Genomic DNA, 27,971 nt, shown 5'->3' on the forward strand with positions numbered 1-27,971 from the left:
GTCGGGCTGAGAATGACAGTTCTAATCCTTGTGTGTCTAGCCATCCGGCTCCAAGCCCACAACCTTCACAGGCTCTTCTTCCCATAGGAGCCAAATTCAATGATACATGCAACATTCTGTAAAGTATGAGACCAATGATTTGGACCTTTCTTCTACCTTTCTGTACCTGCATGCCCTGGTAGCCTCTGGTGGCAGACACTTGATGAGCAGGTTAATTGGAACAGTGACTACACAATAACATGTGATACATGACGTTATGGGTTCTGAACTTCAGCATCACACACCAATATAAGTGGTAGCTATCTCTCTGCTAAATGGGTGACATTTGGAATTGTTTTTGTTATCTAAGTGAGACAAATGCTGTAAATTAAGAGGAGTATGTATTTTGAACGATCATTCATTGAGGATTATGTTGAATAGAGTTTAGATGTCATACAAGCTAACAAACCTGTCCTGAACATATCGTAAGACTAAGAGCATTGAATTAGGAACAAGAGTTCAAGACCTCAGTTGAATCAGTGTTGCAGTTGAGCAAGTATAGGAAACAAAGCTTGAACTCTAAACTGTTCTGGTGACTTAATGATTCACTGGTTGTAAAGATGGAGGGAACATGTCGGTAGTTAGGAGACGATCTCTGTTTTCAACATCACACCTGACCAAACGGGTTCTGCAGACTAAGATTATCACAAATGGATTATTGCCCGGTGGTTTGGTCAGGCTACAAAGACAAAACTAGGATAGTTACAGCTGGGGTCAGAGCAGGGCAGCTTGCCCTTCGAATGACAATTGTTGAAATTTGAAAAGTTGTGAACAGGCAAAAAGCATGACTTGCATTTGTAAGAAAAATACCTGTATTGATAAATACAATTAACTCATTAAGCTTCAATATACACATACTCCACCAGACATGCAACCAACTCCAAACAACAAACATTGCTGTACAAAGTTAGAATGGGACTCCCTTTCAGCTCAAATTTTTAAAACATAGAACATAGCAGATTTCAAAATCAAATGTGCATTGCTGACATTTACTGTAGTGATAATAAATGTGTTATACTGGCAGGATAGTAACAAAATATGAATGTGAAAATACTGTACAATTCAACTATTTGTAATTCTGTGTTCATCTATTTTCTTGTTTTGCCAAGCTGTTATTTTTAGTGTGGACCCCAGGAAGTGTAGTTCGTGCATCAGCTAATGGAGATCATATTCAACTTCCATATCATGAAATGCATGTTTATGGTTCTATTTTTGAAAAGACACACATTTTAATTAATTGTCATTTTGTGTTATTTGTTATACTTTAACATTTCAGAATAAAGAAGTGAGTTGGAAAAGTTATTTTTGTAATTTAGTTGCCTAATAATTGTGCACCCTTATATATTCCCCTGAAAAAGATCAAAACTCACTGTTCACTGTTCAATGACTCACTGAAGTTCAATGATATTTTGAATTGACATAAAGCATTGTGATTGTATTTCAAGATTTATTTTATTGTTGAACAATGTGCCTAATAGTTGTGAACGCAGTGTAAACTTGTAACAAGGCATACATTCATCAATAATCTCAAGTAATCTTCTACATAAAACGAGAAAAATACAATGCAGTGAAACAGAATAAAACGAAACTTTTTTCTATCAAAGCTGTAACACAGCAAACAGTATCTGATAATGAAATACCATCTAGACAACTAATGGGGTAAACTGTGCCCCATATTCTTCTAGCCCTACTAGATCTTAGATAATTGTGCTGTCTATTCTGGTAACACAATATCACACTATATTTAGGCAGTTTATACATTAAATGAATATCAAAGTGATTAAAGCCAATTTAGTCCCCTAGGTATCAAAAGGTCGGATCAGAACACACAAACACACAATAACAACACAGAAGTTATTTTTTTAACAAAAGCTTGCAGGCAATACTGCCTTGGCTACTCTAGGACTATTTTCACAACAAACAAAAAAGGTACTCAAAATATTTGTCCAAATGATGAAGCAGATCTTCAATACCAACATACAGAATCTATGCAAATATAGAAGGATTGAAAATTAAGAAACACACATCCAGTATAAAGTGATACAAACAACCCAACCCCTCCTACTGTTTCCCCTTTCATGTCACCAACTCATTCTGTAATTCTCTACCAGGATATGATGGAAGTGAGGAAGCTTCTGTTTGAAGAAGTGAGGAAGCTTCTGTGGACATGTAAGGCTTCTCACCAGTATGCACTTTCTGATGTCTAGTAAGTTTAGATGATGAGATAAAACACTTCCCACAGTAAGAACAGGAGTACGGCTTTTCACCAGTATGTATGCGCTGGTGAATTTTAAGGACACCTAATCGAGAGAAACACTTCCCACAGTCAGAACAGGAGAAAGGCTTATCACCAGTATGTATGCGCTGGTGAATTTTAAGGTTACCTAATAGAGAGAAACACTTCCCACAGTCAGAACAGGAGTAAGGCTTATCACCAGCATGTTTGCGCTGATGAATTTTAAGGCTACATAATAGAGAGAAACACTTCCCACAGTCTGAACAGGAGTAAGGCTTATCACCAGTATGTATGCGCTGATGAATTTTAAAGCTACATAATAGAGAGAAACACTTCCCACAGTCAGAACAGGAGTAAGGCTTATCACCAGTATGTAAGCGCTGGTGAACTTTAAGGTTACCTAATCGAGAGAAACACTTCCCACAGTCAGAACATGAGAAAGGCTTATCACCAGTATGTATGCGCTGATGAATTATAAGGTTACCTAATCGAGAGAAACACTTCCCACAGTCAGAACAGGAGTAAGGCTTATCACCAGTATGTATGCGCTGGTGAACTTTAAGGTTACCTAATCGAGAGAAACACTTCCCACAGTCGGAACAGGAGTAAGGCTTATCACCAGTATGTATGCGCTGGTGAATTTTAAGGTGACCTAATTGAGAGAAACACTTCCCACAGTCAGAACAGAAGTAAGGCTTATCACCAGTATGTATGCGCTGGTGAACTTTAAGGTGACCTAATCGAGAGAAACACTTCCCACAGTCAGAACACGAGTAAGGCTTATCACCAGTATGTTTGCGCTGGTGAACTTTAAGGTAACATAATCGAGAGAAACATTTCCCACAGTCAGAACAGGAGTAAGGCTTATCAACAGTATGTATGCGCTGGTGAATTTTAAGGTGACCTAATTGAGAGAAACACTTCCCACAGTCAGAACAGGCGTAAGGCTTATCACCAGTATGTATGCGCTGGTGAACTTTAAGGTCACCTAATTGAGAGAAACACTTCCCACAGTCAGAACACGAGTAAGGCTTATCACCAGTATGTATGCGCTGGTGAACTTTAAGGTGACCTAATTTAGAGAAACACTTCCCACAGTCAGAACAGGAGTAAGGCTTTTCACCAGTATGTTTGCGCTGGTGATATTTAAGGCTACCTAATTCAGAGAAACACTTCCCACAGTCAGAACAGGAGTAAGGCTTTTCACCAGTATGTATGCGCTGGTGAACTTTAAGGCTACCTAATTCAGAGAAACACTTCCCACAGTCAGAACAGGAGTAAGGCTTTTCACCAGTATGTATGCGCTGGTGAATTTTAAGGTGACCTAATCGAGAGAAACACTTCCCACAGTCAGAACAGGAGTAAGGCTTATCACCACTATGTATGCGCTGGTGAACTTTAAGGTGACCTAATTTAGAGAAACACTTCCCACAGTCAGAACAGGAGTAAGGCTTTTCACCAGTATGTATGCGCTGGTGAACTTTAAGGCTACCTAATTCAGAGAAACACTTCCCACAGTCAGAACAAGAGTAAGGCTTATCACCAGTATGTATGCGCTGGTGAACTTTAACGTTACTTAACCGACAGAAACACTTCCCACAGTCAGAACAAGAGTAAGGCTTTTCACCAGTATGTATGTGCTGGTGAATTTTAAGGTGACCTAATTGAGAGAAACACTTCCCACAGTCAGAACACGAGTAAGGCTTATCACCAGTATGTATGCGCTGGTGAATTTTAAGATCACCTAATTGAGAGAAACACTTCCCACAGTCAGAACAGGAGTAAGGCTTATCACCAGTATGTATGCGCTGGTGAACTATAAGGTGACCTAATTGAGAGAAACACTTCCCACAGTCAGAACACGAGTAAGGCTTCTCTCCAGTATGGATCTTAATGTGTCTTTTTAACAGTGATTGAAATGAGAAATGTTTATCACAGTGGGGACAGTGGTGAGACTTCTTATGATTGTAGTCTTCCTGTTGTTTATCTCCAATTGTCTCCACTTCAGGAATCCCATCTGTGACAGACATGAAAAGGGATTTAGACATTTTGGGACAGTATTTTCAAGGATTCTAGAAACTAGCATTATTCCACAGCAAAGTGATAGAAACCTTAACATTGCAGTTAGGGCACTCAAATCGAGTTGCAAAGAGACCCTTTGACAGCTCTGAGACAAAACCTTTAAGTGTACCTGGGATTAGCCATGCGTGCAGACATGACAACCATTAGAGAAAGAAATGCAAAATATTTGCTGATTAGAATGGAGAGCAGGATTTTATATTTTGATGGAAGACAACATTTTCAAATAGATAAAATAGTAAAATAGTTTTGAGGGAAAATAAAACTACTCACCAGCCCATTCTCATACATCAGAATCAGAATTTATATTATTTAGACATAGGGGACATGCTGCTTTTATTTTTTTTGGCCTGCAAATAAATTTATGATCCACAAAGTACAAAACAAATGTGGCCCTTCATTAAATTTCACAAACTTGTTGTGGCCCCCGAGCCAAAAAGGTCTTCAGGCTATTTTCTCTTTTGGCTCTTGAAAGTCGAATGTATTTTTATAAAAACAGACTTTGATTAAATTGTGAAGGAAGCGAACACATAGAAGACAAAGAACATAACAGGACAGATGACACACACACTTGGCTACCTCTGCCCCTCGCTTTCTACGCGTATTTGTAGTATAAATAGTACTTGTGCTACTGCTGATATTCGGACGTTGTTGGGGCTGACACGCCGTCTCCAGAAGCTTCTGCAATAAAATGATTATACGTGTTTGGAATTGACCCGGCTCCTGGTGTGTTATTCTCCTTTCCGTCAAACCAACTCAGGGAAGTGTTAGACTTCAACAATCTCCTAAATCTTACTTATTTTTATCTCTAGATTAATGATAATTGTTCAGTGATCCCTCTATAATTGACCAGACGTTGTTTAAGCAAATGCGCCAGCCGTTTATACTTTCAAATTAACAGTATTTGTGGGTCAAAGTGTGTTTGTTGCTCTCACATGAACAGATAGCAGAAAGCAACACATTCTCAGTCTTCCAAGGTAGACCCACTTCCATTTCTGGATCCAGTTTCTGATACCGAAGAGAGGTCCAAGAGCTAAACTTTTCATTACTACTGCTTTAGTTTAAATACTTTTAACTTATGTAGCCAAACGGGAGTGTAATGTACTGAAGTCAGATTTGTTTAGTTCCACTAGAGAGTACTGCCCTTGGTAGGAATGTTAGGCAAAGGCTGATGGGATTGCCCCTGCACAATGGGGTGGGAAACCTGTGCTAACTCCTGTCGTTGTACATTGTGGGTCCAACACCATTTTGTTTGGTAAATATTATTTATTATTGTTCCCAGGTTAGGGCTCAAGTAAGATAGTTGCAGATAAAATATTTACATCGTATCAATTTCATATACAGGTGCATCTCAAAATTTGAATATTGTGGAAAAGTTAATTTTTTTAGTAATTCAAATGAAAGTGACAACTTCATATATCCTAGATTAATTACACAGAGAAACATTTCAATCTTTTTGTTTCAATGTTGATGAAGACAGCTTACAGCTCATGGAAATCAAAAATCCAGTATCTCAAAATATGAAAATGTTCTAATACAGAAATGTCGACCTGACTGTCACTGACTGACTACCCCTTGTTAAATAGCGTAGTGGTTAGAGATGCGGACCTGCAACCAATAGGTCTCACGTTCGAATCACATCACTGTCAAAGCAAATTGTGCCTAAGAATTTGTTCTGGATAGATAAAAACGTTGCTGTTTACAACCTTCAGCGGCTATGTTGTAGTAAGCCTAAAATAAAACTGTTCACGGTTATATTGCGTCTACTTCTGGTGCATTTTGGAAGTACACATCCGTGCATGCTTTTTGGTTCAAGATAGACAAAAACTTTGCGGCTACAACCTTCAGTAGCTACGTTAGAGGTAACCTAAAATAAAACTTTATTTTGCGACTATATCTGTTAGATTTTCGAAGAACGCATCCATTCTGATTGCTTATGGGTGAAGTATGTTTTTGTTTGTCAAGTAGTTAGCCTAGCACTTGGTTTTGTTTGTCAAGTAGTTACTTGTTAGCTAACAACTAATTTGTGTAGATTGCCTGTCTGTCTATCCATCCATCCTCCATCAATTTATGTTGTAGCCTAATCTTATATTAATACATGGGCATGACACCGTAACTCAATTTAAGCGTTCCAGAGTGCAGCGAAACAAAGAAAAAGAACCGTACCTGATGTTACAGGATTCTGCCTTGGCTTCTCTAGCACCATTTTCTCAACAAAAAAAGAAAAAAAGAGAAGTACTCAAAATATTTGTCCACATGATGAAGCAGATCTTTCAATATTCCTAAAATGACAATAACTAATTTCCGACCAAAGATAGAGTTACAGGCTTTTGCCTTTTGGGGATACACTGAATGTATAAGCTGTCAAACTGTTGTGAGCATGGAAGCAAGATGTTGAATGTATGTGCCATAAGCTGAAACTGAAAGTTGCAAGTAGAAAACAGGAAATCTTATTTAGGCTGTTGCTGGGGAAGATGAGCAGACTAAGCCTGTATGTCAGACTAACAGGAAACAGAGGGGGACAAATTAATAACACACACACACACACACACACAGTCAGGGCAGGGCTGAATTAGGAATAGACAAGACAGAAACCACAAGGGCAAGATGATGGTTGGGCTAGCCCCCCCCTCCCCCCTCTCCTTTCCATCAAACCAACTCGGGGAAGCGTTTGACTATCCTGAACACATTTTTATATCCATCAGAACTGTTTTAATTCATGCTTCCTATAACGTAGCTACTGAAGGTTGTACACAGTGACATTTTTGGCTGTCCTGAACAAACCCTAAGGAATAATGTGTTTGAATGTGTCAGGAGTCGAAGATGGAATGGGTTGATCCGGAGTCTGCGTCTCTAACCACTACCCTACTTAACAAGTGGTAGTCAGTCAGTCAGGCAGTGACATTCGCTCTTTGAGGACAGCTCAGTTTACGCGGTCCGCCAAAAACAACAAATTACCACATTGACAATTACAACATTAAACCAGTTCTTACCTTGAGTGAGTAAATCTCCCTCTCCATAATTAATGATAACCACATTCTTCTCCTCTTCATCTTTAATGGTAACATTCAGCCCCAGTTTTTGACTTTTGTCATCCAGCTTTACTGATGTAATCTCTGAATCCCCCAATGCCCATTGAGCTTCACAATCAGAATCCAGTGACTCTTGTTTGGGATCAGTGTGGAAGGAGAGCAGCAGGCTGGGTTTGTCCTCCCTCTGCTATAATAAAGACCAAAACCAGAGCCATCCATGACTGAGATACATGTTTGTTGGAATAAAATATGATCACAATGGGGAAAAATAAAAACAATCACGATCATAACAGACCTGTGTCCTACATGAGGTACAATTTTACCTTTTTGATTATCTGTTATAAAAGTAACTATATATGAATGCTAGAGCATCCCGGTTGAAAGGTATTTGGAAAAATCTGACAATAGTTAACACCAGGAGACAATAGTTAACACCAGGAGGGCCAAATGCCTACGTAAATTGGTGTTTGGGTTTGTAATAAAAGTAAAACGTCCATTCTGAAAGCTACAACCTCCTTACATTACTTTTATATAAATGTATATAAAATGTTTCCATTGTCAGAATTCTAAACTCAAAAAAGGAAACCTATTTAGAGACGATTTACCTGTTTGTTTGTTATTTACCCTGTTTTCAGACAGAAATCGCCAACAGCCCACGGCTCCCTTAGAGGCAGTGTGAACAACAGGAAATCAGGGAAACCGGAAATAGGTATAGTGCAAGATTTCAATTTAAAAGTCACTTTCTTAATTGTAAAAGCCGATTTTCATGTAACTGTTCTTTGTTTGGGCATACGTTTCATGTGTAATAAAAATCACTCAAACTTATAGAAATTGTATTGTTGTGTAGGCCTACACACTTGTTGTGGTCACAAATACTCAAACAGCGTTGCTATATGGGAATTTGTTTATCCCTCTAGGTTGTTGCTGCAAAATGAGAGTGTTAAAATATTATGCAATCACTAAAGAAGTTCCCAGCCACATACAGCCACCATGAATACTATATACAGAACACAGCTATGAAATAGCACATGCCAGGCTGTAATATTTAAAAGGAATATCTGGACCTAAATCACTTCATTATATTTTGCAGCTCAGAAGGATATTCTATGCCCGAGTATACTGTGTTCTAGTCATTCTTACAAGTATTTTTACCTAACGCCTAAACCAATGATAGACTACTGGTGTAATATCGTTATGCAGTCCTAAAAAAACAGCTATGGACTTTTATTTTGAAAAGCTGTAAAGCTAGCAACAATAACTTTGACAACGCTTTGGTAGAGCACTGCATAGATAAAATAAAGAGTAGACGCCGCATTGGCTGCTGGGCACGAGAAATACGGCCGCCATCTTTGACCGGTCATACTCCTATTTGCGTAGCAGCAACTATGCCAGGGCACTGTGCAGCATACTCCTGCTCATATCGGCGGACCATCGAAAGCAGGGCTCAGGGGATTACTTTTTGTGACTAGAATATTACCAGAGAGTTGAGAAGGAGCAAGGATCTTTGATATTACTGTACTGAAATCGTATCCAGCTAGCTAGGCTATGTTTACTGCACCAGCCGGTGTTCACCCAGCGAACTGAGACTTGATAAGTCTTATTCTATAACACTGACTTAGATTACAACTGACATAAGAATGCTATTGTAGAAATAAAGCAAATATTACTGGTATAACATTGGCCAGCACATTTTACACAAGTGGCACAGACTGTATCATATATATTTATTTAAATAAAAGACGGTATTATCATTGTTGGGCAGTACTAGCTTAGCTAGTAACTTAGTATTTTGGCGGTAGCTTCACTTTTTCCAGAATCAAGTAACTTTTCAGTAGTACTAACTTCTTTATTTACCAAGTAGCTTGGCCACACAAGCTACTTTTCTTGTCATGTGAAATTAGCACAACCTGAAGTAGCTTCCTGTGTAATGAACTAGCCTACTGCTGTGTTTTTGTTACTTAGCTTGCTACATTTGACTGGGTGGTAGCTTTTGTGTAGTGAAGCTTTATTCATGGTAGAGTAACTAATAGCTTAGCTCACTGCAATTTCCAAGTAACTTGCCCAACACTGTGTATTATTCACGTGTAATTCACCCTAACAAAAGTAAGTTACCTCTCATGTCTCACACCCACCCCACGCAACAGAACATCTGAAAGAATGGTTTTCAAACAAGCTTATTATTTAGTTCAGCGGTATGTGCTCACCTACAGGTTCAGCCATGATCACTTGGAGCTCCTATTTTATTCAAGCAGAGCGTCAGGTAGGGTTGGTGTTCTTTTAATTACAATTCGGAAAATATACCTAATGAATATCTTTGTCTTGTGAGTAATGTATGTATTGTGTGCCTGTTTTCCATATAAGGAGGCTGGAATAACAATCCATCGGCACTTCCAGGCCATCTTCCGCCGCCTGATGGTTCGTTGTGGTGTCTCACCTGTGTAAAGCACTATATAAATATAATGTATTTTTTTTCATTATTATTTTAATAAGGTGCTGAGTGCTGCAGAGAGGGTGATCCGCCAAGCTTCACCAATACAAGCTCCTAAGGTGTCGACAGTCACACACATCGTCCGGGAGGAGATTGGAACGGAGGATGTTTTTCTGCTTGGGGAACACATTGAGGAGACTCAGTTTGGCATCAACAACCATCCTTCTGACTTGTTGTCATTGATTGTGTCTGTGTTTCTCAAAATAAGGCTGCACCACATTACCAAACTGTCCTCTTTCAGGGGTTTTAGAGTGTGTGCATGTGTGTGGTTCCACGACAATTCAAGACTTTAATCCTAAATTCCAGCTAATTCTACTAATTCTAAGCTTTATATCTGTACTTTAACCTTACTCATCACACAAAGTATCTTTGTCATATCTGTCATCATTCTGACAAGATTAACACTGAAACTGAAAGCAATGGCTTAAAACTGTCTGGAAACAGTGGTCTGTCACATTATATGTGAATACTGCTGTAAGTGTTGGTGGGTCTGTAAATACCTCTGTTTGTTTCATGAACTCTAGCCTCATGGTGTGTGTCTCCAGGAATCCAAAAAAAATTCTCCTTTGCCTTACACTGGGTTTGTGAGATTGTGTATAATGAAGTTTATCTTTACATTATGTCCTTGTGATTGTCTTAACCCTGATCTCTTTCCCTCTGGGTTCTGAAATGCACTTGTAACTGTGTTTTGAAAATTGCTACATTAAGTTTGCTAAATAAATGTGCGGTTTAAATAAAATCTGTCACTTTTAATTTCATCCTGCTATTTTATACTGGGACCCATGTGTTGGGAGGGGGGCTGCGAAACGAGAGAGAAATATAGATCTGACTTTACTGCCACTATTTACACATTATGTGTTTCAATCAGAATGATAGTCAAACTGGAAATGTCCCTGTTTTTCTCCCTTTTTGGGGATTATGTTAGAAGTTTTGATCTCGGACATCTGGTCCCTTTATATCATCTATCAGAATATTCTATTACTGTTAAGCCCACTATCAATATTAAAATACGCCGAACCATGTGTCCTGTATCATAGCTACATGTCTGACCTTTGCAGCAAAAAAAACACGTGAAAATCAGTAAGTTATTCACTGAGGTATGATTAATTAAATCACCTGCCAAAACAGATTACACTGAGTGGAGTGGCGGACCGGTCCAAGATGGCGGCCCCACGGCTCGTCCGCGCCAGTAGCGGTCGATGCGGTGTCTATTCTTTATTATGTCTGTGGAGCACTGGACCAGGCGGCCAAACTTATCGTTGCTAGCTTTACAGTTTCAAAGAGTTACGTTTGGGCAGAGATGGGTAACGAAGTACAAATACTTCATTACTGTACTTAAGAAGAATTTTCAGGTATTTTTACTTTACTTTACTATTTATTTTTGTGCCGACTTTTTACTTTTACTCCTTACATTTTTAACACAAATATCGGTACTTTCTACTCATTACATTTTTAAAAAAGTGGCTCGGTACTTTAGTTTCAAATAAGTTACCGTTATTATTTTTCACGTCATCAATACCAAATTCAATCTAATTGGATGGGAATATACGTTGCAATTACGCACCACTACATGACGACCCCGCAGATTTGGCGGCATTCATTCGTAGCAAATCATTGCGGCTTGATGGGTAACGTTAGCATAGTATTATGGATGGCGACATTGAAAATGAACAAAACGGAGATCCCAGAGATTCGGCAGACAAGCAGCTAGACATTCCCAATCATCCTTGGCCTTATCTGAGACAGATGTTTGACATAGTAGGCATGAAAAATGACTCCTGGCGAATGTGCTGCAAATTGTGCCAACCGAAAGACCATGAACTGCTGGCTTTCAAGAATTCACCATCGAATTTGAAAAAGCACATAAAGGTAAATGCAGCTGGAGACCTACCTGGGGTGCCCAGGTGATACAACGGATGTACTGAAGTCTTTCCCGGCAGTATGCCGCCTGTCATTGAGGCTTAACACGGTGAGCTCTTGCTCTCCATGGGAAAGCCTTTTTGCTCAAGACTTTTCACCAGTGTGACTTTGTGATTTTATAAAGAAAAGTGTATCATATTTGTTTGTAATATACTGTATCTAAAAACACTCACTCACTGTCCTACACAAAATTATGTTATGACACGCTAAGCATTACAAATGGTGTGTGTATCTGTTCTGTACATAATTACGTTATGACACTTACACTATACAGAAGGTCTGTATACCCTAGTTGCTCCCAAGTTCTTTAAGGGATTCAGGACAAATCTGTGCACATCTACAGATTTGAAGGCATACATCACTTGCCATTTTTCTTTTGCTGGATGTCTATTTGCATGTCAATAAAACATTTTTATAGAATGCACATTGAATTTGTAATTTCAACTGTAAAAATTGTGAGCCTGACATATTACATTTATTATTATTAGCACTCCATGTTCAAAGATTTACTAGCTGCCAGTTTATTTCTAATACACTGCTGCCATCCGTTAGTTGTACTCTAAAAGTATGCAGAACTTACATGATTCCTTTCAATTTTAAGGGGAAGATTAAAAAAGGAACAGGATCTGTGACTTATCACAGAATCACAATTGAATTCATATCTTGCTACTCAGTCAGAATCTTATTAACCTGGAGTCCCAGTCTATGTCACAATAATCATATATGGGATGTTTTAGGCCTATTGGCAGACATTCATTTAAAATGTAGACAATGGCATATAAAGAGCCTTTTCTCCATGTCCACTTACGTTTCTCAGCTTGCACTCTAGTAACATTTGTGGTCCAGGTAGCTTTGCATAAAAAATGGTGGTCATTCGCAAGGCTACTTTTACTTTTATACTTTAAGTACATGTCCAAGCCTGTACTCTGTTACTTTTACTTGAGTAAATAAGTTAAATCAGTACTTCTACTTTTACCAGAGTATTTGTTAACACAAGTATCTGTACTTCTACTTAAGTACAATAAAGTGAGTACTTTTGCCATCTCTGCGTTTGGGTCATATCTAGGCAGATACCAGATTACTGACAAAAGTTTGTACGTAGAAAAACGATTTCTAAGGAAATACATTGAGACGAAATGTAAGAATGTAATGTCGTTAAAGGGTGTTTGTGCGTACACAGATCTAATTTCACGCTTAAGGATCATGTTTTACGTATGACCTCTATTACGACCATACCAATTTACGAATGTATTTTCTAACGATCCTAATAATACGAACGCTTAATCTTTTGGCAGATATCTAACTCCACATAACAAGACCATTTCATAAATCAAAGTTGGAAAATAATTTGGTCTTAAAAACAATATTTTAGCAAGACGGGGGTGCACAGCAGGTAAGGGTTAAAACACAGAGTAACAAAGAAAAATACTCTTCTTTACCACATACCATTTTAGCGAAATGGATCTATATTCGTAATCCAGAAAATTAAACCAACTGCTCCGACACAGACAAGAGCAAATTCTTCTTCCTCTTCTGCTTAAATTGTGGGCTGGACGTTTCTCTTCGTCTCCTCTTAAATGAATGGCTGATCGCATCAATTGAAGGGGCATATACCGCCACCTACCGTACCGGAGTGTGAGGCAGCTCATGACCTACCTTTCCAAACATAGACATCATATATAAAGGCTAGATACGTTGTCCGCGCTGTTGGCCAATGGAGGTCGACGTCCGCACATGGCGGCCATCTTGCCACAGGCCGCTGGTTCACTCGTAACATTGTGTTTTGTGGCGCATGTACTTTTTAAATAACCATAACTTTCACATTTTTCTACCGATTTTCAAACGGTTTGGTTTGTTATAAACGTCAGAGATGAAGTTATGACACTGCATACATATGAACCATTAAAACCACAGACGTCCATATGAAAATATCCTTGAACAGAACCAGATAGGTGTAATGAATATACAAACACAAGGTATTTATGTTAAATCAATAAATAGGCTACAGAATGGCAACAAGACATATACACTTTTGTACTATTATAATAAAATTACTATTATAAAATAATTTTAATTACTACATGTTTTTTCTTTCTGCCGGATAACAAGCATCTCTGAACTGACCACATTTCAGCCCTCTAGGTCACTTGATATGACTTTAGAAACACAACTGAGCCCTAGCACCAGGTCTTGTGAAGCTGTGTGCAAAAACAGATCAATATAGAATGAAATTGAGTACTTTAGACCATTATTTGCCAAGGTATGGTCATGTGTATACTAAAATGCCCTATGGAAACTCCCCATAGGACTTTGTCAGACAAAATTCTGACAATAAAATGCTTACTGTGTGGCAACCTCTTCGTGTAGAAGTATAATGAAATGAAATGTAACACTGATATTACTTGTAGACTATTTGGATTGTATGTCAGGGGTTCTGATATAGAATGACTACAAAAAATATGGAATCATTACACAAGTCTCTATTTTTAAACTATTATAAAAGCAACATTTATTTGCACACAAAACAAAATAGGTACATGATTCCCCTTTACAAATATCCAAAAAAGAAATGCTGTAGAGAGAACTACACTACTGTTGAAGTAAAAGAAGACAGTACCTTGAAAACACATACCTTGGGCTAATGCCCTTTGAAAAGGACAGTTTTATTAGGTTTCTGTTGCATGTTGTTGCTCTGTAAACTGAGGATTGTAATTCTGGCAATGTGGTGCAGCCTTAACTTAAAAAACAGGGACAGAATTATTTTTAACAGCCTATAGTGGTGGCGTCTATCCCAACACAAACATCCTCTGAACCGATCCTTTTTCAGACAATGTAAACAACCTCAAGCAGTTTGATGGGCTGTGATCGTCTGGTACTGCCTGATGACTGCCGAATGACCCACTGTGCCGCCCTGATGACCCTCACGGTTCCCTCTGATGGAATCACCAGACCTCCATTGTTTTTTAAATTCAGCATGTGGTAGCTCTGGTCCTTGATGGCAGATGCAGCATGTCACCAGGCTGGCACGGCAGACATCACACGACAGCTTCTGTCGCACAACAAATCCTGAGATTTGAGTTAGTAATATCATAACTTATAACAATAATCATTAATAAGCATGGGGAAATTAAGGGAACACTTCTCTTTTTGGACAATCGTGATATTGTTTTTCCCCAGATTGTGACTATTGGCACTTTTGGTTATAGGGAAAATCGACTTTCAGTTAGCCTTCACCTAAAATGTACAAGAGAGCGTAGACCATCGAAGTGGACGGTAAGGAAGCTGTGATCATGTACTAGGGCAGGAATGTCAGCAAACGGGGATGGAAGATCTTCTCCTCCTGCTGCAGAGGACACATCTACAGCTGACAGGCTTGTAGAGGTGTCGATGACAGCTGGTAGGGACTCTGTGTCATCCTGTGCCGTCACATTGCCTCTGCATGGTTTAACAACCCCACACTGGGCCATCCGCTTTACATCCTAAAGATGTACTTGAACTGGCTGGCATTAGGGTTGTTATTGCAGCCATCGTTTAAAAATAAATAAATAATAATAAATAAAAAAAGATATTATAGTACACAGATATTCAATACATGCTTTAAATTATTTTATGCTTAAAACGTTTTTACAAACAAATACTAATTAGAACTAGCCACCCCTGAATGATCTTTCCACATAAAATAGGTTGGATGACATTATCATACAATTCTGTGTCATCGGTGTGTCAGGGTGTGTGAATAAAGGAGCCAAACGCAGGGAGGTAGATAATCTTCTTTCTTATTTAAACGAAAAAATGGCACGCGTAACAGCAAGAGCGCAAAAGCGTGCAATAGACTTGCAATACAACACCAAACATAGAACAATACCACACAAAGACGCCCAGAAACAAGGGAACTAATATAGGCAACCTAATGAGGGAATGGACACCAGGTGTGTGCAATAACAAGACATGACAGTGCCGTGGGAGGAGGAGCGGCGTGGCTAGAAGGCCGGCGATGACGCGCACCGAACACCACGTCGGGAGGGGTGGCGCGCGTCCTCCATGCGCGTCCTCGTTACAGTACCCCCCCCTCGACGCGCGGCTCCGGCAGCGCGCCCCCGCCGGCCCCGGGGCCGACCCGGAGGACGCCGTGCAGGACGATCAGGGCGCCGACGATGGAAGTCGGCGAGGAGCTCCGGATCAAGAACATCCACCGCCGGCACCCAGCAACGCTCCTCCGGGCCGTACCCCTCCCACTCCACCAGGTACTGCAGGCCCCTCCCCCGGCGCCTCGAGTCGAGGATGGAACGGACAGAGTACGCCGGGCCCCCCTCGATGTCCAGAGGGGGCGGAGGGACCTCCCGCACCTCAGACTGCTGGAGGGGACCAGCCACCACCGGCCTGAGGAGAGACACATGGAACGAGGCATTAATCCTGTAATCAGGGGGAAGTTGTAACTTATAGGTTACCTCGTTCACTCTCCCCAGGACTTTAAACGGCCCTACAAACCGCGGGCCCAGCTTCCGGCAGGGCAGGCGGAGAGGGAGGTTCCGGGTCGAGAGCCAGACCCGGTCGCCCACAGCGTAGACCGGGGTGTCATTGCGCCGGCGGTCAGCAGCGGACTTCTGGCGAACCCCGGCGCGCCGGATGTGTCGATGGGCCAGGGACCAGGTGTCCTCGGCGCGCCGGAACCAGTCGTCCACCGCCGGAACCCCAGACTCGGGCTGGCTCTGCCAGGGTACCAAGACCGGCTGGTACCCCAGGACACACTGAAAGGGAGTCAAGGACGTGGAGGAGTGACGGAGTGAATTCTGAGCATACTCTGCCCAGGGCAGGAACTCCGCCCACTCCCCCGGCCGGTCCTGGCAATAGGACCGCAGGAACCTCCCCAGGTCTTGATTCACACGCTCCACCTGCCCATTAGCTTCGGGGTGGAACCCGGAGGTGAGGCTGACCGAGACCCCCAACCGGCCCATAAAGGCCTTCCAAACTCGAGACGTGAACTGAGGGCCCCGGTCAGAAACAATGTCCTCCGGCACCCCGTAGTGCCGGAAGACATGGGTGAATAGAGCCTCTGCGGTCTGCAGGGCCGTCGGGAGACCAGGGAGGGGAAGGAACCGGCAGGCCTTTGAAAACCGGTCCACAACAACCAGGACCGTGGTATTGCCTAGTGAGGGGGGAAGACCGGTCAGAAAATCAATGGACAAGTGAGACCATGGTCGTTGTGGAACGGGCAAAGGGAGTAACTTACCCGCCGGAAGGTGTCTAGGTGCCTTACACTGAGCGCACACCGAACAGGAGGACACGTACGCCCTCACATCCTTAGCCAGACCAGGCCACCAGTACTTATCGGTAAGGCAGCGCACAGTACGGTCTATGCCCGGGTGACCCGTGGAAGGGGACGTGTGGGCCCAGTAAATGAGACGGTCACGGACATCCAGCGGGACGTACTGATGACCCGCAGGACACCCGGGAGGCCCAGGATCGCTGTGCAACGCTCGCTGAATGTCCGCGTCCACGTCCCACACAACCGGCGCCACAATGCATGAGGCGGGCAGAATCGGTGTATCATCTACCCGCCTTTCACCCGCGTCACACAACCGAGACAGCGCGTCTGCCTTGGCGTTTTTTGTACCCGGAACGTATGAAAGCGTGAAATCGAACCGGGCAAAAAACAACGCCCACCTGGCCTGGCGAGGGTTCAGTCTCCTCGCCGCCCGGATGTACTCCAGGTTACGGTGGTCGGTCCAGACTACAAACGGGTGTCTCGCTCCCTCGAGCCAATGTCTCCAAACAGTCAAGGCGTTAAACACAGCCAACAGCTCCCTGTCACCGACGCCATAGTTGCGCTCTGCCTCACTGAGCTTTCGTGAGTAAAAAGCACAGGGGCGACGCTTAGGAGGGGTACCCGACAGTTGGGACAATACAGCACCTATCCCCACCTCCGAGGCATCCACCTCCACTATGAACGGCAGTGACGGATCGGGGTGAGCCAGAACCGGGGCAGAGGTGAACATTCTCTTAAGGGTGCGAAATGCGACGTCTGCCTCGGCCATCCAGGTGATCCGGCTCGGCCCACCCTTCAAGGAAGTAATAGGAGCTGCCACCTTGCCGAAGCCCCGTATAAACCTACGGTAGAAATTGGCAAACCCAATGAATCGCTGCACCGCCTTAACCGTGGTGGGAACGGGCCAATTACGCACGGCTGACACGCGATCGACCTCCATTTCCACCCCACCGGCGGAAATCCGAAACCCGAGGAAAGAGACGGCTCGCTGGAAGAATGCGCACTTCTCTGCTTTAGCGTACAGGCCATGCTCCAACAGTCGCTTCAGCACCCTGCGAACGAGAGACACATGCTCAGCACGCGTAGTGGAATACACGAGGATGTCGTCAATGTAAACCACAACTCCGCGCCCCAGCATGTCCCTAAACACGTCGTTCACAAAGGACTGAAACACTGCCGGGGCATTCATCAACCCATACGGCATCACCAGGTATTCGTAGTGACCCGTGGTGGTGCTGAAGGCGGTTTTCCACTCGTCTCCCTCTCGGATTCTCACCAAATTGTACGCACTCCGGAGGTCCAGTTTTGTGAAGAAGCGCGCCCCATGCATTGACTCAATATATTGGGAAATCAGGGGGATAGGATAGGAGTACCGGATCGTCAGTTTATTTAACGCCCTGTAGTCAATGCACGGACGCAAACCCCCATCCTTCTTCCTCACAAAAAAGAAACTCGAGGAGGCGGGCGAGGTGGAACGGCGGATCTGCCCCTGCCGCAGGGATTCGGCCACATAGGTCTCCATCGCTGCGGTTTCTGCCTGCGACAGGGGATACACATGACAATAAGGCGGCACAGCATCTCCCTTTAGGTTTATAGCACAATCCCCGGACCGATGTGGTGGCAAACGACTAGCCATGGTCTTCGAAAAGACCAGTGCTAAATCGGCATATTCCGGGGGAATGCGCACTGCGGAGACACTGTCTGGACTTTCCACCGAGGTCGCACCAACGGAAACACCTAGACACCTCTCCTGACACCCCTGAGACCACCCTGTCAACACTCTCTGCGACCAGGAAATAGTTGGGTCGTGTCCCGACAACCATGGAAGACCCAGCACCACAGGGAAAGCAGGAGAGTGAATAACATGAAACTCAATCTGTTCGGTATGGGCATGCTGTACGGTCATCGTGATAGGGACTGTGACGTGCTCAACGAGACCAGTGCCTAGTGGTTTGCTGTCTAAGCCCGTAATGGACCTAGGTTGAGACAATGGAACCAGCGGAATGCGCAGTTTCTGTGCGTAACCGCTGTCCATAAAATTCCCAGCTGCGCCTGAGTCTACGAGCGCCTTACACTGAGAGTTAGCAGGAAAATCAGGGAAGGCCACCAAGAGTGTCATGTGCTTCGCAGAGAGCCCTGACAGTGTGTGTGGTCTACTCACCTGACTAGGTGTAGGGGTGTCAGGCTTCCTCCGCTCGACCCTTTCTCGCTGGAAACAGTAGGAGGCAGAGTGTCCCTTCCTCCCACAAAAGGAACACTCCCTAGACCGCACCGTCTCCCTACGTGCGGCGCCTCCCACTTCCATGGGTTCAGGTCCGGCGACGGGGTGTACCGGAGGGGGCTGATCATTCCCGGTGCGTCCGCGGGTGGCTAGCAGATTGTCCAGCCGGATCGCCATGTCGACGAGCTGGTCGAACGTCAACATGGCGTCCCGGCATGCCAGCTCCCTACGGACGTCAGACCGTAAGTGGCACCGGAAATGATCTATAAGTGCCCTGTCGTTCCAGCCCGACCCCGCCGCCAGGGTCCTGAACTCCAGGGCGAAGGCCTGCACGCTCCTTGTCCCCTGCCTCAGGTGCACGAGACGCTCACCGACCTCCCTGCCGTCGGGCGGGTGATCGAACACGGCCCGGAAGAGGCCGACGAACGCCCCGTAATGGGCCAACTCCGGCTCGTTGGTGGACCAAACGGAGTTGGCCCAGTCCAACGCCTTGCCCCTCAGGCAGGAGACAAGGGCCGAGACCTTCTCCCTATCCCCCGGGTGAGGGCTGAGGGAGGCAAAGTAGAGCTCCAGCTGGAGCAGGAACCCAGAGCACTGGGCTGCGTCTCCGCTGAATCCCTGAGGAAGGCTCAGTTGAATGGTCCTCCTCTGCGACGGTGGAGACGATGGCAGGGGCACTCCACCCGGGTTGAGTGTCGGGGTTTGCTGCTCAGATGGCAACCTCGCCTCCAACCACCGCATAGCCTGGACCATCTCTGTCACGGCCTCCCCCAGGGACGCGATCATGCTCCCATGCTGGTGGATGAGGTCGCTCCCCGCTGGCTCCATTCTGGAGGTGTGGTATTCTGTCATCGGTGTGTCAGGGTGTGTGAATAAAGGAGCCAAACGCAGGGAGGTAGATAATCTTCTTTCTTATTTAAACGAAAAAATGGCACGCGTAACAGCAAGAGCGCAAAAGCGTCCAATAGACTTGCAATACAACACCAAACATAGAACAATACCACACAAAGACGCCCAGAAACAAGGGAACTAATATAGGCAACCTAATGAGGGAATGGACACCAGGTGTGTGCAATAACAAGACATGACAGTGCCGTGGGAGGAGGAGCGGCGTGGCTAGAAGGCCGGCGATGACGCGCACCGAACACCACGTCGGGAGGGGTGGTGCGCGTCCTCCATGCGCGTCCTCGTTACATTCTGACTGTATCAGTGATGATAAGTTCTGCAAACAAATAGTCAAACATGGACATTTTTCTAAATACTCAAAATGGTTTGGGACATTTCCAGGTATTGTGTATGTCTTAGGGTGTAAGTCTTCAAAAAACATGTTAACAAAAGTAAAAAAACATATGGACCGACAAACTGAAAACAATACATGCATTTGCGGACACTGTGTCACTTAGTGTTGCGGCTGGTAAATATAAATTATGATCCTTACCAGATGCTCTGATGGAGTTGAAGAGAAGCTCCAAGTGGTCCTGGCTGAACCTGTAGGTCAGGACATATTGCTGTCCTTCAAGCAGCACAGGAACCAACCGGATTGAAAATCATGTGCAACTTTGCTGGTTAGCAGCTAAACTGTAAGGTTAGCTGCCATAGGTCTCACTCAAAGCTTATTGTTATTAGGCAGCAAATAACTACAACCACATCCACAAATATTGTAACAGCTCGTTTGTGATATCTGGCTTGATATCTTGCGCAAGTAGCCGTGATCCAACTATGCTGCACGATTTAGATGTTTTTAGAAAAGAAAAGCAGCAATTTCAACATTTTCAAGCATTCAGAATTATAGCCACGTTAATACCGTTTGTAAGAAACCTAACTGTTTGTAAATCCGTCAAGGTTTCAGCGAGATAAGAGTATTTGTGTTAGTGCTGATCACTCACCTTACATCAGGTACCACAGAGCCCGCCAGGAAGCCTGCCTGTGACAAGATGGCCACCGGTGATGCCGGAAGTGACTGCGCCTTGAGACGTCTAGCCTTTATATATTATGTCTATGTTTCCAATAACCTCTTGCTCAGACCTGTAGCCCTGGACGGAGTTCTCGTCTAAATATATTCAGCTAAATCAAAAATAACATTTAAACACGACATTGTACATTTTAGGATTATTAGGTATTTGGGCCATGTCTTCCTGCCTAGACAAAGAAGGGTGTCAGTCCTTTCTGTTCCTTAGGAATGTAGGAGAGGGGGATCGGGTATTTGTCCTAGGGGGGGCATCCTCTGACCGGCACCAATAGATTATAGGGTTGATCGTAAATCTGCCCATCTGTATTACCGTTTAGTGTCTCTGTTGTTTGTCCAGATGCTTAAGTTTCCCTCAAGGGTTGAGAAAGTTAACCAGATGGGGGATGACAACATGCCCCTTGTGTCAAGCCCAGGACATGTGATAGAACAAAGGGCATGTGTTTGATTGACATGAGACAGATGAGCAGCATCTTACCACACCCCTTTTTCTATGTAATAAATACAGATTGTTCATGTATGGAGTTAGAGACTCCTCGGATGATTATTGGTAGTCGTTTGACGCGTCGCTCTTATTTGCAAATAATTAATAAAACTGTTAAATTGTGCCAAGAGAATTTCGTCTCTGTACTTCCTTATTAATGAGTTCAGATTGATGAAATTAACATCACATCAGCCCGACCCGAACCAGGCCTGACGGCTTGGCCAGATGCCAGACCTTACATTTTGAGAATTGAGTTAGACTAAGCTGTGTTCTTTTTCATTTATTTGGATGATGTGTAGCAGATTCACTTTTGTAAAGTAATATACTGAAAAAGGTGTTTAAACCGCTTATACCACAGTGGTCAATAAAACAAGCAAAGATGTACTAGTAGAAGACGTGTTTTTGTTTATATTCAGATGTATTGTTAGTGAATTTGATACAGGGTATTGGTTGCTACAGAAAACCCACTGCAGTGATTAAGTCTATTTGTCCTGTATACCAGTCATTCTAAATGTTCCGTTGCCCTGCTTCATGGGATACAGACTTCTTTTATGTCAATCAATCAATCAATCAAATGTGTTTATAAAGCCCTTTTTCAGAAGTTGTCACAAAGTGCTTTTACAGAGACACTCGGCCTTAAATCCCAAGGAGCAAACAAATAGAGTTGAATTTCAGTGGCTAGGAAAAACACTGTGGCGCCAATGTGGCACTACCCGGGGGAGGCCCGGACAGGGCCCAACAGGCAGGAAATCAATCATGATTAGGTGTCCTGAATATGTAGAATAAATGTCTGCTCAACTTTCCTGTATGTTGGAGTTTAATTACCATTCCAGAACTCACTTTTAGCCAATCAGAAACATTTATTTGACAATTATTTTTGACAAAACACCACAAAACCCTCAAATCTTGGCACACTTTCCCTAAACAATAATAAACTTAATAGAAACATGAATTGTTTGTGTAGAAATAAACCTTGTGTTGATGTTCTTGGGGATACTGACTGTGACAGTGTGCAGAAAAATCAGGTCAGCAGAGATCAGCTGGCAAGGGGATCTTTACCCCAGTGAATCCATCTCCTTTCGCAAGCAATTGTCAGTCTTCATGCACATCAGAGAGCCCTAAATAACCTGTCTGCAGGTAAGTGAAAGGTAATAAAATAAGGTTTGCCACGAAAGCCCGAGAGTAGGCCCAGCAATTCGGTTTTGCGTTAGGCGGTAATGAGCGTTTAAACAGATTGTCCGAAACAGCACCCCCACATGGCCGATCAGCGTCACGTTCAGACCAACCTCAGACACCACGTTTGGTGACAATCGGAAAAACAGTTACTGAGAAACGCCCTCACTTCCTGTGAAATTCTCGGACACAGGAAGTTGTTGGCAGGTGACATACGCGCACATCCACAGCACCTCATTCCGACCAAGGATACCAAGTTTCGAGACAATTGGACAAACGGTTGCATTGAAACTCACTCACTTCCTGATAGGCGGCTTCGCCACCATTTTTGATCGGCTGCAATGGACCTTGCCACGGAATAACCAGCGCACTTCAGTGTGGAAGAGAAGCTTTGTGTGCTCACTCCCCATTTCTTCACACAGGACTTTAAAAAGATGCGAGTTGAGGGCCTTGCCTTTGATTGAGTTGACCATTTTAACTGCCTCCTCCAAATCAGTTTTAAGGCAACTTGGCATCTTTTTCACCACAAGCTGTTCTCTGTGAATAAGCCTGTGTACTGGTGGGTGGGGGTATGTGGGTCAACACTAAATAAGGCCAGACATGGGTGGGGGTATGTGGGTCAACACTAAATAAGGCCAGACATGGGTGGGGGTATGTGGGTCAACACTAAATAAGGCCAGACATGGGTGGGGGTATGTGGGTCAACACTAAATAAGGCCAGACATGGGTGGGTGTATGTGGGTCAACACTAAATAAGGCCAGACATGGGTGGGGGTATGTGGGTCAACACTAAATAAGGCCAGACATGGGTGGGGGTATGTGGGTCAACACTAAATAAGGCCAGACATGGGAGGGGGTACGTGGGTCAAAACTAAATAAGGCCAGACAAGGGTGGGGGTATGTGGGTCAACACTAAATAAGGCCAGACATGGGTGGGGGTATGTGGGTCAACACTAAATAAGGCCAGACATGGGTGGGGGTATATGGGTCAACACTAAATAAGGCCAGACATGGGTGGGGGTATGTCGGTCAACAGTAAATAAGGCCAGACATGGGTGGGGGTATGTGGGTCAACACTAAATAAGGCCAGACATGGGTGGGGGGTATGTGGGTCAACACTAAATAAGGCCAGACATGGGTAGGGGTATGTGGGTCAACACTAAATAAGGCCAGACATGGGTGGGGGTATGTGGGTCAACACTAAATAAGGCCAGACATGGGTGGGGGTATGTGGGTCAACACTAAATAAGGCCAGACATGGGTGGGGGTATGTGGGTCAACACTAAATAAGGTCAGACATGGGTGGGGGTACGTGGGTCAAAACTAAATAAGGTCAGACATGGGTGGGGGTATGTGGGTCAACACTAAATAAGGCCAGACATGGGTGGGTGTATGTGGGTCAACACTAAATAAGGCCAGACATGGGAGGGGGTATGTGGGTCAACACTAAATAAGGCCAGACATGGGTGGGTGGGCCAATTTTACCCTGTCGAACCACTTATGATATTAACAGATATCAGGAAAACTATTTACAGAGCCAAATCAAATGTACGTATTTATTAACTAGTGAACTGTATGAATATCACTGGATACGATTACAAGGAACAATGTCCTGACTTCCTGAACTTTGCCAGGTTGAACAAGTCCTTTGATTCATTCTTTGACATCAGTCTCCCACTGGTCTCCTGAGCCGTGATCCCTCCATCCCTCTTCTCCTGAGCCCTGATCCCTCCATCCCTCTTCTCCTGAGCCCTGATCCCTCCATCCCTCTTCTCCTGAGCCCTGATCCCTCCATCTCTCTTCTCCTGAGCCCTGATCCCTCCATCCCTCTTCTCCTGAGCCCTGATCCCTCCATCCCTCTTCTCCTGAGTCCTGATCCCTCCATCCCTCTTGCGAAAAGTACTTAGCAGAAGCCTCAGTCACCATGTTAATAACCCTCTCAATACTTGGCATGTGGCAAGGCCAGTTGAGCAACTCCATGATGAAGTTTTTCACCTCCGAGGTGCTTAGGGAGCAGGTGAGAGGTGGCTCTGACACACCTTCTGACCACATGTTTAAGTCACCGATGCTGGAAGCATCACAATTAATGTCAGGTGTCCTTCTGGTTCTGACAGAGGAGTCCCCCAGCTGAGTGTCTGGGTCCCCATCTCCCCTGATGGCCGGGATTCTCTCCACCCCCTCAATCCTCTCCCTCTGATCCTCATCTATCCAATAAAACACACTACTGCACCTTAAACAAATCCATCCTATAAAACACACTACTGCACCTTAAATAAATCCATCTTATGAAACACACTACTGCACCTTAAACAAATCCCTCCTGTAAAACTGTTGTGGAAATTCTTGAACTGATGTATACTTGGTCCTATACATGTATAAATGGGTTACTAGTTAAAGGACTGAGTTCCCATGTTTGGATAAGAAAAGGAATTAGAGAGGGATCTGGTATTTGTCTAGGGGGCATCCTTGACCGGCACCTGCGGATTAGAGGGTTACTCGTAAATCTGTATAACCCTTTAGTGTCTATCTGTTGTTTGTCCAGACATTGTGACTCCTCAAGAGTTGAGAAGGTTACCCATGTGGGGGAGGACAGCCTGTCCCTTGTGTGAAGTCCAGGATATATGATGGAACAAGGGGAATGTGTTTTATTGACATCCAGGAATTGGTAGAGGGCAGTCACCAGTGCTAAGCTACGCTTCATCTCTTCTCCGGGCTCGGTCTGGCCACAATACTTTGTCTACATTTTCTCTTGCCAAACATCGAGGGAAGTATCTCCTAGCATGGCATATCCAACCTTGGACAGAGGCAACCTCTATGTCCCTACATGCGTCCTCCATTGCCTGGAGATGCGGCATGCGGGCACAGGGTTGGCCATTATACACTTTCCAGCGCCAGGCTGAGAATAATTCCTTTAAGGGATTTAGAAAGGTGAATATGGGGGTAGGTATAACACTAAAAATTGTGGATGGGTGGAAAACCAGTTTTGGACCAAATCAGCCGGTGAAAACTAACATTGTCCCATATAACCACAAATCTAGCAGGCTCGTGATCTGGATCAGGGACAAGCATTGTGTAAATTGCATCCAGAAAAGTGATGTACGGACCCAGTGTGGCATTACAGTTTTTGCCCGTTGCTTGAACACTATAGACGCATGCTTAAACCAAAGTAACATAACTTGAAGTTGTTGTTACTATACCTTAAACAAAGTGTAACAATAACTTAAACAAAAGCGCTGCTTTGCACTTTAGTTGCAATTCTGTAACACACTTGCTCCTTTCTGCAACACACTTGCTCCTAGACACTACATACATAATAAAAATGAAATCTCAGGGTACCATTGGGAAAACACATCTATTCAAAATACAACACACATTGGTTAATTGAAAAGACGTAAGCAGTTGGAAAAAACTGTAATTAAGTGAAAGCAGGGGGGATGTATGATCATTGATTATGATTGGAAAGAGCTGAGCTTAGGGCACAAAGCAAATCAAATTGGTACTTATAAGGAGTTACAGTGCATATAAAAAGTCTACACACCCCTGTTAAAATGCCAGGTTCTTGTGATGTAAAAGAATGAGACAAAGATAAATCATGTCAGAACTATTTCCATCTTTAATGCGACCTATAACGTGAATTAAATTGTAAAACAAACTGAAATCTTTTGAAAAAAAAAAAGAAACTCACAATAACCTGGTGTGCACACCCTTAACATAATACTTTGTTGAAGCACCTTCTGATTTTATTACAGCACTCATTCTTTTTGGGTAGGAGTCTATTAGCATGGCAAATCTTGATGTGGCAATATATATTAATTTTCACTGCACTGAATTGCTGGTCACAATTTGTTAGCTAGCGGGTAGCTGACGTTTGCTAGCGGTTAGCTGACGTTTTCTAGCTTGCTACAGTTATAAATCAACCAACTTTTGATATCGGTATTCAGCTGCTCAACAGTTTAGGGTCTCCTATTTCATATTTTTCGTTTCATCATTCTCCAAATGTTTTCAGTGATTGACAGGTCTGGACTGCAGGCAGGCCAGTTTAGCACCCAGCCTCTTTTATTATAGAGCCATGCAGTTGTAATACGTGCAGAATGTAGTTTGGCATTGTCCAGCTGAAATAAGCAAGGCCTTGCCTGAAAAAGACTGGTTGTCTGGATGTCAGCATATGTTGCTCTAAAACCTGAATATATTGATCAGTATTAATGGTGCCTTCACAGATGTGCAGGTCACCCATGTCATGTGCACTAATGCACCCCCATACCATCACAGATATTGGCTTTTGAGCTGTGTGCTGATAAGCTGGATGGTCCCTTTCTCTTTTATCCGGGAGGATGCAGCATCCATGATTCCAAAAATAATTACAAATTGTGATTTGTCAGACCACAGGACTAATTTCACTTCGCCTCAGTCCATCTAAGATGAGCTCGGGCCCAGAGAAGAAGGCAGCGTTTCTGGATCTTGTTTATATATGGTTTATTTTTCATGGTAGAGTTTTAGCTTGCATTTGTGGATGCAGTGAAGTACTGTGTTCACAGACAATGGTTTTTGGAAGTGTTCCTGAGCCCATTCATTGATGTCCACTACAGAACCATGTCTGTTTTTAATGTAGTGGTGCCTGAGGGCCCAAAGATCACTACCATTTCTCCCGATTTTCTGAATCATTTAATGATATTATGTAGTATAGATGATGAGAACTTTTTGCAATTTCATAGTGAGATATTTTATTATTATATTGTTGCACTATTAACCGTGCAGTCTTTCAGAGTGGTGAACCCCTCCCCAATCTTAACTTCTGACTTCTCTGGAATAATCATGTTACTGACCTGTTTCCAATTAACCCAGTTAGTTGTGAAATGTTCCACTAGGTTCGTTTTTGTATTACACAACTTTTCCAGGCTTTTGTTGCCACTGTCCCAGCTTTTTTTTGTTGCTGGCATCAAATTGGGATTATATTTGTTCAAGGAAAGATCTTCAGTTTCAACATTTTATATGTTGTACTTATACAGTTTTCTTTTGAGTAAAGGGTTCAAATAATTTGCACATCTTTAGCATTCATTTTTTATTTCC

The 27,971-nt window shown here is 43.4% G+C and overlaps 2 protein-coding genes across 3 annotated transcripts in view; one reads left to right on the forward strand and one right to left on the reverse strand.

Moving 5' to 3' along the window:
- Positions 1–27,971, forward strand: part of LOC109615482 (zinc finger protein 501-like) — a 1,152,720-nt gene that overhangs the window by 885,798 nt on the left and 238,951 nt on the right. The gene's annotated exons all lie outside the window — the stretch shown is intronic.
- On the reverse strand, positions 1,473–13,320 carry LOC117595282 (zinc finger protein 260-like). Its single transcript, XM_034295496.1, has 4 exons — positions 13,241–13,320; positions 7,348–7,573; positions 3,180–4,292; positions 1,473–3,011 (listed from the first exon to the last, which is right to left on the reverse strand). The coding sequence occupies exons 1-4, from the start codon at positions 13,241–13,243 to the stop codon at positions 2,116–2,118; spliced, it is 2,238 nt and encodes a 745-aa protein (XP_034151387.1). The 5' UTR covers positions 13,244–13,320; the 3' UTR covers positions 1,473–2,115.

The sequence above is a fragment of the Esox lucius genome, chromosome 11 (assembly GCF_011004845.1).
Source record: "Esox lucius isolate fEsoLuc1 chromosome 11, fEsoLuc1.pri, whole genome shotgun sequence".
Lineage (NCBI taxonomy): Eukaryota > Metazoa > Chordata > Actinopteri > Esociformes > Esocidae > Esox > Esox lucius.

Coding starts and splice junctions, on each gene's coding strand:
- LOC117595282 (XM_034295496.1), bottom strand. Junction 4,293..7,347: donor GGGAGATTTACTCACTCAAG/GTAAGAACTGGT, acceptor TGTCTGTCACAG/ATGGGATTCCTGAAGTGGAG. Junction 3,012..3,179: donor GAAGTGTTTCTCTCAATTAG/GTCACCTTAAAA, acceptor TCTCTCGATTAG/GTCACCTTAAAGTTCACCAG.